Source organism: Pelobates fuscus, chromosome 10, assembly GCF_036172605.1.
Source record: "Pelobates fuscus isolate aPelFus1 chromosome 10, aPelFus1.pri, whole genome shotgun sequence".
NCBI lineage: Eukaryota > Metazoa > Chordata > Amphibia > Anura > Pelobatidae > Pelobates > Pelobates fuscus.
In genome coordinates, this window is record NC_086326.1 from 137,930,694 (window position 1) to 137,945,266 (window position 14,573).

General features: G+C 42.7%; 1 protein-coding gene across 2 annotated transcripts in view; it reads right to left on the reverse strand.

Moving 5' to 3' along the window:
• WAPL (WAPL cohesin release factor) overlaps positions 1–14,219 on the reverse strand; it is a 78,226-nt gene extending 64,007 nt beyond the window's left edge. For both annotated transcript variants that reach the window (XM_063433607.1, XM_063433606.1), the window contains exons 1-2: positions 13,990–14,219; positions 7,590–8,104 (exon numbers count right to left, since the gene is read on the reverse strand). In XM_063433607.1, coding sequence (XP_063289677.1) covers positions 7,590–8,082 — 493 coding nt within the window. In that variant the 5' untranslated portion in view covers positions 8,083–8,104; positions 13,990–14,219. The remainder of the gene's footprint in view (positions 1–7,589; positions 8,105–13,989) is intronic.
• Positions 14,220–14,573: the final 354 nt, after the last annotated feature.

Here is a 14,573-nt window from a genome sequence, read left to right on the forward strand (position 1 = left end):
AAGGCCACAATTGGAAAGTGGATGGAGGAAAGACAATGGAGTGTATTCACTAAACATTGAACTATAGAGTAGTGAAAACGGAACTGCAAAACGTAAGCTAAAATAGACAATTTGGAAAGATTCTCCAACTTTGCGTTAAATATAGCTTGGCCATTTTTTTGTTTACATTTTGGCATTTTCAATTCACAACAATTTATTAATGAGCGAATAAATCTCAATACAGAGGGGTGTGGTTAAAAGCAGACCCAGATCTCTACATAATTTCTTAGTACTCTATGTCTGAGGAAGGATTGCTAGAGAGGATCTTTAACCTACAATCTCCAACTGACCTCCCGACGTTGTGGATAGTACTACAGCTGAAAGCTTGTCAGACGTCACTCTCCCTTCACCAAAGGGAGACGGATGTCATGGAGTAAATGGGCGGCACAGAGAAAGGGAATAGTGTGTAGCCATTGGATGATTGGTGCCAACATGCTGAGTGTGCTAGCATCAGACAACAAATTTACACATAATTAATATTAGCCAGACCTTAAGTGTTCTAGGCTGACTAATGACACCCTTACGACACTGCTGGAGGTGGAGTTACTGGTTATTTTTTTACATAGGTCTTCTCATTGTTTTACAATTTGCCCAATGAAAACATTGGGCTTATTCTGTCCTCTACAACGTCATGTCCTGTTTCAACTGGGCTAGTAAGAAAGAACATTAAGGCTTTGGGACTGTTCATTTTAATATTATTTCTCAATTGTGTAATCTAATGGCATTCAATCTTGTCCCCCTGCTAGGGTGGGTTTGCACAACAAGGTCTTTGCTTACATATCTGACGTGTTTTTATTTATATTTATCTACGTTGCTTCAGATCTCAATATCTGGGCACAGTCATTTTTGTTTTCCTTTGTCCATGATGTATGCGGGTTGTCCTTTTGTGGTATTGTGTTACTGTGGGCAAATTTGATCACACTGTGTAAATAATGCAGTGTGTGTTTGTGTAGTGTGTGTGAGAACTGGGTGGGGGGCATTTAATTTATTAATTTAATATTTTTTTTGTCCACCCTCCCTGATTGTTGCCTGGCCAGGGAGGGGGGCTATCTTAATCCCTGGTGGTCTAGTGAATGGGCTGTGCAGGGGGGAGCTGGCAGCGAGCTGTTACTTACCTTTGTAGCAGCTCCGGTCAGCTCCCAGAGTAAATCTCGCGGTCTGTGTGCCGCGCGTGGCAACGCTGACGGCCGCTGGTCTCACAAAACTTACACTTGGAGCTGACAGGGGAGCTGCACAGAGGTGAAGGGAGCTGACAGGAGCTGCTACAAAGGTAAGTAACAGCTCGCTGCCAGCCCCCAACAGGACAGCCGTGCTTGTAATGAGCCCGGCGGTCCTGGTCTATATTATGGCAAAGTTGCCATAATACAGACCTTGACTCGAGTAGAAGTCGAGTAGAAGTCGAGTGGGGCTTTTTCAGCACAAAAAATGTGCTGAAAAACTCTACTTATACTCGAGTATATACGGTACCCATTAGGTGAAAAGTGTTATGCTTTGCATACTTGTTCCTATTTTTGCTTTAATTTATGTAAGTAATAATAAAGCTTAATCTATATTATACTCCAGGACCTTCTGGATTTTCCTGACGATAATACATCATTTTCCTTGGTGAGGAATATACCACCCAAGCGTTTTGGATTGAGCTAAACCTTTTTGATCTCAAAATAGTGACTACATCTCCTATTTTTATATGTGCTTATAGCCACATGGTGTGCCCTATGTTTTTTTTTATATATATATAGCTACAGCAATGATAGATTTGACCTACCAATAGAAAGAAACAAGTCTGCACCTATATACTAATAGTGGGGATTATTCCACTACAGGCCATATGCAAGGAGCCAATAGAGGGCTCTAACAATTATTTCATCATTGCTACATCTAGAGCTAAGAGATAGCTCCCTACACTGTAAGTGTATTTTCCTTCTGTTTTTCATTTGGAAACCACCATATATTTCTCCTTTTTTCCCCCACTACATGTCACTTGGAATTTGAGGACCCCTCAAAGACGCTTCTCCCAATTTTTCATCTTTAGTAAGAGGGACCTGCCTGACAACCCAGCCAGAAAGTCCAGAGAATTTGGTTTGCAAGCCCTATATTTAAGACTTCACTGAACACAAAATATTAGTGTTTCAAAACAGTAAAACATGATATGGTCACAGACAGGGACGTTTTTCTTTTAAATTTTTCACGGACTATATAATTGTTGTGATGCGTTTTACTGTTTTGAAACACTAATATTTGTGTTCAGCGAAGTCTCAAGTACAACAGTGCCAGATTGGGAATATTGCCTCAGACCGTATGGTAGCCCAGGAATGAGAATTATCCCCATGATGGCATACCATTTGCAATAGTAGACAACCCAGGGTATTGCAAATGGGGTATATGTGCAGTCTTTTTTAGTAGCCACTTAGTCACAAACACTGGCCAAAATTAGCGCTCAAATTTGTTTTGCCTTTTTTACACACAAACAAATATGAACGCCAACTTTGGCCAGTGTTTGTGACTAAGTGGACACTAAATAAGGCTGGACATTTCCAATTTTTAATACCTTGGGTTGTCTACTTTTGCAAATGGTATGCCATCATGAGATTAATTTTCATTCCTAGGCTACCATTTGGTCTCAAAGCAATATGACCAGTGGGGAAAATTTCAATGTGTATAAACCGAAAAATGGAATGTGCTATATTTGACATGTAGAGCAATTCACACAAAAAAAAAAAAAAAATAGTATAGTCCACACTTATTTGTTCATCTTATTTTTTCATGTGGATCTCTAAGATTTATTACTGAGTGCGGACTATACCATTTGTTTTTTTGTGAATTACCTATAACATACTCACCTTTCCCAGTAACCACACGCCATTGTCTGCATCCAGACACCCCCGCTGTCAGCCAACGAGGCTGTGAGTCCCTGCATGCAGAGCTCAGCTGAAGGCAGAGAAGGGATACTGAAAAATCTACTGTAATGTACTGTGTAAGCTGCCTAAGAGTGATAAGAGTAGGAATACTGTCAGCATGTTAAGTTAATGTCAGATTTATGTCGAAATTGTGTTGCCCTTTCAAAACTCTGAACATACAGAATACAGGCAACCGTCCCAAAAGGCCACTGATAATCTGTATCGACTTTTTTATTGATCATTCCCTAATTTATATGGTATCACATGTGCGCGCGCAAGTCCATTCCCCCTCTATCCTCTCACCACTTGTGTACTACTGGAGACTACATATATTTTAAACTCCATTGTGCTAATTTTGTATTTACTTTCTAATGCAAATAAAGAGATTGTTTTGGAGTTTTTGAAACAATCTGGAAATGAAGACAGTTTCTGAAACTTCAAAACTAAAATGAACGTCAAGACAATGGTTCACTTCATAAACCAAATTTAAATTGAAAACCAAGACTAAAAATAACTAAATCAGATCTGTCTTCATGCTCTTTTGTTCAAATTCAGATTCCTGAAAATAGTATTGTGATAATGTTGCCAAGTGACTGAATAATCTTATTCGCTTCTCTACACTGGGTTTTTTTTTTTTTTTTTTTTTAAGGAACAGTTCAACACCATAAGCACTACAATGAATTCAGTGGTTATGGAGCTAGGAGTACTCAGTCACCCCCGCAATTTAACTTGTCAAGCAATTTGTCAATTGACTTCTTTCTTGGTGTCCACCAGGTATATCAGTTCTTGCCTCACTGCCTGAGCTAAGATTTGCTCAATCATTGTTACCAAAAAGTTTGCCGGTTTACATTTGGTGCAGAAGCACGTAGCATGGTTTCAAGTCTTTGTTGGAGGCTGTGGTTAATTTGAGGTTGTGTAGATGTTTGTCAAATGAGACATAAATCCCAAAGTCCTATAATGGCATAGGAAATGCTAATCTGAAGTGTCTACTTATCAAAAAAAAGATAGTCAGTGATAGTTTTTCCTCAAATGCAACGGCCAATTTAATGGCATTTTCCACTGACCTACGTAATGATGCAAATGGAATCTGTAAGGTATATTTACAAAAGTCAAAACAATAGTGAAATGAAACCAGGGATGCAAAAGTGAGGCACAAACAGCAGATTTTGAAAAATTCTCCAGCCAAGCCATGGTTAGAGTTTGGATATTTCAGCTTAAATTTTTGCATTTGCTACAATTCAAACCCTGTGAATAATCCTGTGTCCCCTAAGGAAGTGAAGGCTAGCTAAAAATTGTTTGTTTATTTAGGGTTGCAAAGCTAGGGCAATTTCCAAAAAAAACACCTTACTTAAAATGAAATACACTATGCAATGTCGATCGGACCATTTCAAGAAATCATTACAAGGCAAATATAGCGAAATGGAAAATATGTACTCCCAGAAGATAAGTACTGCAAAACCACAAATTACAAGAGCAAAGTGGTACTCGATGGGATTTGAGCGAAGCACAGAGCATGTTTCTACAAAACAAATTACAACCTTACCTTAAATCTAAAACAGCACATCACAGCATCTGGATTTGTTTAGAACAGATAATTACGTCTGATACATAAACGCAATTTTATTTCCAGTCTGTGGTAATTAACCAGAAGGATGTTTATTATGTACTGAAATCTCTGATATCATACATTGGAGAATTCAAAGGCTTAGAATGTATAATGTCTAGCAGTCCAAGCTCTTAACATCTCCCAGTGGTACTCAGACTCTCACCAGTGCCCTAAAGCATACCAATATCACTAAACATCAGGCATTCAAATATGATGAAATTACACACCAAGTTTAGAAGAAAAAAAAAAAAAATAGGTAAACTAAGAATAGAAGTGGAAACCTGTATTAGGATCATAGGCACTGCAGAGCGTTCTAGTAGTTATGGTGCTAGGAGTGCAATGGCACCCTCCTTAATGAAGTATGCAAACCACTGGCCAAAAGTCTAATTTCTTACCTGCAGTCTGCATTTTACCCTGCCTCTGCAGCTTGACTTTATAGCCAGGAGCCCTGCGAGGAGCTTCCAATAGCTCTCTCGAGCTAAACCCTGCACTGCCAAAAGAGCATCTGAAAGGAGCCAGGGCAGGGAGCAGCACCCTGCAGATCCAGGTAAGTTGTCAAACTTACATTGAGCGGCACCAAGGCACAATATCACTATGGTGTTCTGTAATGGTTATGGTGCTTGGAGTGCTATTTAAACCATGGCAATATCACATTTGTCACATAGAAACTACAGCTAGCCAGTCTCTAATTCTTTAAAACCATGAGGTGATATGTTTAAGATGGCATGCAGAGCGTGTTTAAGTTTGGGGTGGTTTCTACCGTGTGTTTGTGCATGATAAACCATGATCCAAGAGGTCAGTAAGTTTGCAGATGGTCATTTATTAAAAAGATATATATAAAAAAAATTAAACAAAATTCTGCAGCATAATTAAAACTTCTTAGCCACGACAAAAAAGGCCTCAATTGCAGTGTATGTGCACAGCTCAGCCTTCAAGAGATCAGTTAATTGATATGATTCCACCCCCTATCCAATCAATGTCCTTTTATTAACAGTATAATATCAAAGTGATAAAGGGGGCGGAAAAAATGGAGACCGCGATTGGCAGTGAAGCAGAGACACATCAGCAGTTCTGATCACAGTGATCTCTCATTGGCTGAGCTGCATATATTCACTGTGCACTTTGGGAATATGTTAAACAAAATGAGTGACTTTAATGGAGAACAAACGCAGCATAAATATGAGGCCAAAATCTGGCAAATACACTTAAGTTGTGTTGGTGCCCGGAGAGTGTCCTCTATGTCTAAACATTGCCATTTTAAAGGTGTCCTATGTTTAAGATTTTATAAAAGGTGATGAGAGCTACGTTGATGTAAATCTTAAGCATGTCAGAAAACACAGAAAGAACTTCTCTGTTAGGGCCATGTATAGATGAAATTGGATTCCCTACAAAATGAAATTAAGTTACATTTGCCCTGACAGGTGCAATTTAAGGACCAATATGATCTATCTACACAGGGAAGTGGTGCATTTATAAAGTTCTAAAGAAAAGCCTAAAACACCTACATAACCTAAATACCCCTCACCCCACACGCATCTTTAAATCTATCAAAGAGAGTATACATCCCTGCATAACAGCCCTCGGTTTTAAAGCCACCATTAGCCAGGTGATGTACATTTACACCGATGTATTTAACTGCTGTTCAATCATAACACCAACCAATCTAATCTATTTTTGTACATTTACACGGTAAGATTATGGCTTCGACAAGCACAGCAAGCAAAGCAAAAAGCTAATGTTTTCTGAGTAGACCTTTAAATTCCAAAGAGCAAAATACAGAACACAGTGGGATAAAATTATAAATAGAAAGAAAGAAAAAAAAACAAAAAAAAAAAAAACACTACACACCTTTCTAAACATAAGCAATAATCACTAACTTGGGAATTCAGTGGAGGTAGTGATATTTTTTTCAATTCACCAAATTTTACTGTAAATAAACATGATAGACCGTACTAAATTAAAGAATATGGTGGTGCCCATTTGTGTAGGACTTCTAGCTAAAGATCAGAAAACTTCTATTCATTTGAGTTGGCAGTGCCTGAAAGTAGCTTGTTTATGTCACCAAATTAAATACTTGATAACCTATTGCTTGAAATCTATTAGCCTGTTAAAAAAAAAAAAAAGTTAAGAGACAGATTTTTCAACATCAAAAATGCAATCCTTAAAGGGACACTGTAGTCACCAGAACCACTACAGCTTAATTAATGTAGTTGTCCTGAAGTCTATATACTGTCCCTGCACACTTTTCAATGTTAACACTGTTTTTTTCAGACTAAACTCCATGTTTACATTACTGTCTGGTCACACCTCTAGTAATAGTCACTCAGACGTCCTCTAGAAGTGCTTCCGATATTAAAGCTCCCCATAGGGATGCATTGATTCAATGTATCTCTATGAGGAGAAGCAGATTGTGCAGCATGACGATTTGCTGCACATGCGCAATAGTCTCCCAATGTTTTTCTATGGGAAAGCATTAGACTGGCTGAGATAGTCAAAATCGATGATTTCAGCCATGGGGATTGGGCCAGCCACGGTGTTAACCAGCAAGCAAAAAAAAAAAAAAACCTTTCCCATGTGATTGCAGGAGGGCAGGTTTCCTAAACATACATACTGACTGGCACACACACATACTCTCACTGTTTTGACACACACACACATCCGCCTGACTTCCTCATTACATTGTGTTTACATTGAAAAGGCTACAGGGACATAGGCAAATTAATATGTAGTGGTTTTCGTGCCTTTAGTGTCCCTTTAAGAATTGCATTTTTCTCGATGAAAATTAAACTTTGCTCGTTTAAAAAAACAAGCAAAAAAATGGCACCTAACTTTTGTAGGTGGCTCCTAGATTCCAAACAAATTCGTCAAGTCCTAAACATATGCATCCATTACCAGCAGTCTTCTTTGCAGGTTTTCATTTCTAAAGCAATTGGTAGAGGAAGAACTAGGTACACATATGCATAATTAAGTTGCATAAATATAGTAGCAAAATGGGAATCTGTCATGATAGTCCCTTCAACATGAGAAGTATGTCAAATCAGAATTACCTGTCATTATTTTCATAGGTGAACTGTGCAGACTTTTTCCATCTTCAACAATTTTATTTGTGTTTTTTTCTTTCAATCCATGCAGTGCGCTGTCAAAAGATGTGAATTTGGATGACACTGTTTCCGTGGCACTGCGCTGGTCACTTTTAATTTTAGTTTCATGTGTTGAAGTGATGCGATCAGGTACAGATGATCCCAAATGCTCAGAGGGTGGCTTGGGCTGTGGAACATTTTTTGATGAAATTGGCAAGGAATCCTCATCACTATCAAATCCAAATGGATCCTCATTGAGATCATCTTCCACTTTGGGTTTCTTGGGTATTTCAGCAACATCTGGTTTGTGGTTAGGTCTCTTCTGTCCCAGCTTAGCCATGAACGTGGTCTCCCCCCATTTTGTGCTAAGCGTGGTTCTTTTATTGGAAAAGACTTCATCAAACTTGGAGGTACCATTCCCTCCTTTACGGCTATAGGTTTTCCCAAATCTTGATGTCATTTTGAAAACAGTTTCATATTCTCTGCAAGAAAGCAAAAATATTTAAAATATAAATTTTGGCATTCAAATAACATAATAATTTACTATTTTCTGTTACACTGAAGGCATATGTATTCACATAGGTAATCTATATGCTGACCTGTAATGGAAATTGTGGACATCCCTCCCCCTTTGAGGAACTTTGAATCTGATGGTGACCTATTTACCAGACAGAAATTAAAGGAACACGCGAAAGTTAAAATCTGATGTTCAGTTTTAACATTTTGAGTGTATCTTATAAAACTTTCTGAATACCTGGCTTCCCCAAAAACCTAAAAAATAAAATTTACTTTAAAAAAGTGTAAAGTACAAGTTCGCTCTCACAGATGCTCTGCTCTGTCCCTGGGAGACTGTCAGTGAAGACAGTCTCCCTTCCTGTCCAAATGGATTTGGCGCATGAGCAGCAATTGCCATAAATGAACCAATTACAAGATCACCCAATAGAAGGCTTCTCTTGGGGAAGTATTAGACTAATGCATCCCTATGGAACTTCTTACTGCCGCTTGAACAATCAGTGAGTCAGGAAGCCCTCCTGGCTGTCATCGACTTTAGGTTTAATTCCTTGTCTTAATGTTCTACAACTTACAGATAAAGGAATAACCCTACAAATTTCTAAGATATTTAAAAAGTTTTATAAGGGCACGCTAAGCCCCACTATAGATTGCTGTAATGGTCCTGTTGCCTAGCCTGATCTGACACTGTCCGCAAGTTAAGAATTCCTACAAAGTTTGACATAAATCGTTGCTCTTCCTAGCTACTGGCCCCTTCTCAGTCACATTAAAAGAAAACAGTGCGATGTAGTGATTATGGTAGTAGAAGGCTGGCACCTCATAATTGTAAGTATTCAAACCACTCTCACTATAACCACAACATCAGCTAGAGAACCAGTATTTCTTGAGCCAAGACATTTTATTGGCTGAGAACATACGTTTTTTTCCTATGTCTGGGATTTGTGAGATTGTTCCCTCACAGCTGGTAGGGCGGCTGGCTGCATGTACTGTAGGTGAACGGCAAAGAGCTGTGATCTTCCTGCTCTGCTCCCTGGCACGCTGCTTGGTGATACCAGTATATGAAGTCACTCCAGCCCCAGCATCACTAAGGTTTGCATGAGGGAGAAGAGCAGGAAGATCACAGTTCTATCGCCTATAGTATGTGGCTGGCTCCACTCACCGCCAGTCACCCATTGGACCACTCTGCCAAAGGTAGGAAGGCTGGGTGGACTTAAATTGCATTAAAACATATAAAAATAATTGTGAGTGTGCATGTCTAGGTGACCATCCCCCTCTGATCGCATGGGAATGGAGTTTATGCTCACCTTTTTTCCCACGCCATGCCGGTCTCCCTGCTGTTTGCCTTGCCTCTATGGCTGGGATCATCAAGCATGATTATCTAAATCAAATCCAATGCTTTCCAGTAGGAAAGTATTTGGAAGCTATTGTGCATGTGTTGCAAAACACAGTGCCAATCAGCACCTCCTTATAGAGATGCACTGAAAAAAAAAAATGTATCTCAATGGTGAACGTTCAGCACCTCCAGGCAGAGCGGGAAAACACTGAATATAGGTGTCCCACCTGAGTGACTATAACTAAAGGTGTCACTAGACATCAATGTAAACACTGCTTTTTCTCTGAAAATGCAGTGTTTACATTGAAAAGCCTGCAGTGTTATCCATACCAGAACCACTACACATTAATCTGTAGTGGCCCTGGTGACTACAGTGTGCCTGCTCCAGTGGCTGTCTACACTTCCTGGCTGTTAACGGGCTTTTGGTCCGGTAATGGTTGCTGCACGTCCTAGCGCTCTGCATGAGGACATCAAGTGTCAGCTATTTCCCCATAGGAAAGCATTGATTCATTGCTTTCCGAAGGGAAGGGCCTAATACATGCGGCACTTGTCAAGCATGTGCATTAGCGCACTCTCGCCAGTAACGCTGGAGGAGGCAGAATTGTGACCCAGTGCCGAGGGATATCGGCTCTGGAATCAGTTAAGTAAATAAGGGTTTTTTAACCTTTTATTTAGCACTATGGAGGGAAAGGGGTGCAAGGGAGCTATAGTGCCAGGAATACAGCTTCATAAAACTGGCACTATAGTATCCCTTTTTCATTTACCAATGGATAGTGATGAGTGAAAATGTTAGCCCTGGAAGACAGGGGATATCAGCACTTTATTTTACCTGGCAGATCATGTCTAGAAGCCCATATTGGTCAGGTGGTTATAATAAATAGATCATCTACATGCGGTCTGACAGACCACATGTCCCAGGCTGCCTGACAAGGGTGGGAGTTCCGCCCTCAAACAGCATGTCATTTTTAATGGTGGCAGCTAAATAGCTACTGTCTAGGACTAACTCAGCTTTGGTTTCACAGTTTATTAGGTCTATAGAGTGGAATTAGATCTTTAAATATACACACATACTTACAGATACATGATTTGTCCAGTAAAATAATAGATCATGTTTTCAGGTCCTGCACTGCACACTGGGTAACATCTCTACTTCTCATTTCCCATACTGCACAGTCTGACTAACTGTAGTACATGTCACCCTAATTTCCAGGCCATTCTGAGAGTAGTGGAAGTTACACTCCCAGGTTTCATTCTGAACTCTCCCAATAATGATATTGTGGGAGAGGAGCTAAGGAGACACCAACAGTGCAACTTTGCCTCCCCTGCAACTCTACCAGAATATCATTATTAGGAGAGAATTGTTTGCAGGTAGCATTAATGAATAAAGGAACCATAGATGAAATGTAACAAAATAATTTGATGATTTATACAAGATCCATAACACTGTTATGTGCATTAATGGAAGATAAAGAAATCATAGGGTTTTGTAGATGTTCACTAACCACTTGACGTTTGAGCTTTTTTTGATGTCTCTAGAACTAAATGGCATTTTCCCACAATACATTGTTCATAGTAATACATCCTCTCAGACACTATGTATTGAAATTGTATTGGAAAGGGTGGCAGGCAGAACTCACTGACACCTAATATTACTATGTTGTGTAATTGACGGTATCACAAGATTCCACAGCAATAATTCTTTAATATGGGGCGTGACTGAAGGCCACTTCAGGCTCAACAACAATACAAATAATTGTATCAAACATTTGTATTTTACAGCTGTAGTGCTCTGTGATATATATACACACACACTGCGCATCCTCCTCCCCGCCATAGCAAACAGTTTTAACACCCCTGCCTTAAACAGGAACATTAAAGAATTGATAAAACCCAAAATGTAACCTCCTTTCCCCAAGTACAAAATTAAACCCTCATGTACACTCAATTTGTAGTTTATTATTATATTATTATAATTTATTTTGCAGTATCTCATGTTCCATGCAAAAAGGTAGGAGAAGCAACATGAAAAGTGTCAATAGGCTGTACAGGTACCAGCGTACAACGGACCAATGAATCTAATAGTCCAAACCATTATTAGTAATAATTTATATAAGCCCACCTTATTCCACAGTGATTACAGTATTTTGAAAGGGGGAAATGTAGCAATATTAGTTGTCAAAACTACCGTATTTATTTTGATCTGAATCCACAGATAGAATTTTTTTTAAAGGTTTATGTTTAACACCAAGAAAGAAAAATAACCTAATCCCACCAGAATGCACTAAAATATGAAAGCGTGACCAAATTAAAAATGCAAACATTAGAAGTAGCCTTGAAAAGTATTATGAAAAATAAACAGGGGTAAATTGAAAGGACCATTTTAAGTAAACACATAATTTGCCTTCAATCTGGAAGTCCATTATAGCATTCAATATTCCTTCTGTAGCGAAACAAGCAAATAATTCCTTAGAACAAGCCACTCCTAACACCATCCAAGTATGATAAAATGTCATTAATACGCTATATATAATGCAGACAGGTACATATAATTCACATACACAATGCATATAGTCATAAGGTTACAAAAACAACTTTGAATTTATTTTTCAATACAGAAAAAAAACAAACAAAAACAAAACCCAAGGCCTATAAAAAGGTCTATCCACGGCAGCCATTTACAAAGCATAACATTTACAAGACATTATGGATGATGCTTCATTTTTGTCTATTAGGACAGCCAGATGCCCCTTGTTATCCTAAACACGTATCAATTCTTCTACCTGACGGGCAATGCATGAAAAATGATTCTGGGGGGATATCACCTAAACAGGGCAGTTTCTGGGAGAAGATGCTCTTTAGATCCAGCAGCACATGATTTACTGTAATAGGGCATTATATCTCCTAGGCTGCCTATGGACATGTTAAATGGATGAGGGCCCTGGAGAGCTGTCTAGAAAGTAGGGGGCCGGGTTGCAGTATAGGGTCCTGTCCCCCGGGGGCCGCGTTACAGTATAGGGTCCTGTCCCCCGGGGGCCGCGTTACAGTATAGGGTCCTGTCCCCCGGGGGCCGCGTTGCAGTATAGGGTCCTCTCCCCCGGGGGCAGGGTTGCAGTATAGGGTCCTCTCCCCCGGGGGCAGGGTTGCAGTATAGGGTCCTGTCCCCCGGCGGCAGGGTTGCAGTATAGGGTCCTGTCCCCCGGGGGCAGGGTTGCAGTATAGGGTCCTGTCCCCCGGGGGCAGGGTTGCAGTATAGGGTCCTGTCCCCCGGGGGCAGGGTTGCAGTATAGGGTCCTGTCCCCCGGGGGCAGGGTTGCAGTATAGGGTCCTCTCCCTGGGGGCCGGGTTGCAGTATAGGGTCCTGTCCCCCGGGGGCAGGGTTGCAGTAAAGGGTCCTGTCCCCCGGGGGCAGGGTTGCAGTATAGGGTCCTGTCCACCGGGGGCAGGGTTGCAGTATAGGGTCCTGTCCCCCGGGGGCAGGGTTGCAGTATAGGGTCCTGTCCCCCGGGGGCAGGGTTGCAGTATAGGGTCCTGTCCCCCGGGGGCAGGGTTGCAGTATAGGGTCCTGTCCCCCGGGGGCAGGGTTGCAGTATAGGGTCCTGTCCCCCGGGGGCAGGGTTGCAGTATAGGGTCCTGTCCCCCGGGGGCAGGGTTGCAGTATAGGGTCCTGTCCCCCGGGGGCAGGGTTGCAGTATAGGGTCCTGTCCCCCGGGGGCAGGGTTGCAGTATAGGGTCCTGTCCCCCGGGGGCAGGGTTACAGTATAGGGTCCTGTCCCCGGGGGCCGGGTTACAGTATAGGGTCCTGTCCCCGGGGGCAGGGTTGCAGTATAGGGTCCTGTCCCCCGGGGGCAGGGTTGCAGTATAGGGTCCTGTCCCCCGGGGGCAGGGTTACAGTATAGGGTCCTGTCCCCGGGGGCCGGGTTACAGTATAGGGTCCTGTCCCCGGGGGCAGGGTTGCAGTATAGGGTCCTGTCCCCCGGGGGCAGGGTTGCAGTATAGGGTCCTGTCCCCCGGGGGCAGGGTTACAGTATAGGGTCCTGTCCCCGGGGGCCGGGTTACAGTATAGGGTCCTGTCCCCGGGGGCCGGGTTACAGTATAGGGTCCTGTCCCCGGGGGCCGGGTTACAGTATAGGGTCCTGTCCCCGGGGGCCGGGTTACAGTATAGGGTCCTGTCCCCGGGGGCCGGGTTACAGTATAGGGTCCTGTCCCCGGGGGCCGGGTTACAGTATAGGGTCCTGTCCCCGGGGGCCGGGTTACAGTATAGGGTCCTGTCCCCGGGGGCCGGGTTACAGTATAGGGTCCTGTCCCCGGGGGCCGGGTTACAGTATATAGCCCAAACTTCATCCCTTTCTGGGAAACACTTGATGGCCCCCGGGGACAGGACCCTATACCAACCCGGCCCCCGGGGGCCATGAAGTGTTTCCCGGGGGGGGGGGGATGTAGTTTGGTTCCCACCCTCCCCGGCCCGGATCACTTGACACAAACTTCCCCCAAACTCCATCCCGGGGAGGCCCAGCCCGCACTCACAGGCTCTGACGGCCGGACTCCTCCTCGCACAGCTCGGCCCGGGCTCCAACTCGCTCTCCCTCGGCTTCTCCCCCCACAGCGGCGGGGCCTCTCCCTGCCCGCCACCACCGGCCGGAGCAGCTGGGACTCGGACCGCGCGAGCTCTGCAACGAACGGAAACAAACCCCCCGGCCTCGGCTGTTAGGATTTAAACAGGGCCCGGGAACATCCCTCCGCCATTTGCCCCCTCTCCGTCACTACGCTCACACAGCGCCCGGCCGACCAATCACAGCGCGCCTTACTCAGCCGGTCTGCGGGGAGGCGGTGTGCGCATGCGCCGCAGGTGGGCGGGGAGCGGCTCGTGACGCGAGCGGACAGGGGAGGGGCAACAAATAAATAAAAATAGTCAGGGCGAGACGGTTAGTGACGCGGGCCGCGGGACATGCCGGGAGTTGTAGTTTTGAAAATAAATGGCTGTTAGCAGGAGTAAAAAAATTGTTTTGTTTTTTTTTTAAACGTAGAAATATAGATAATTGAGAGATTTATTCCTCAGGCAATGGAGAATGAGTCATAATGAATGACATAAAACACATTATGAAATGAAT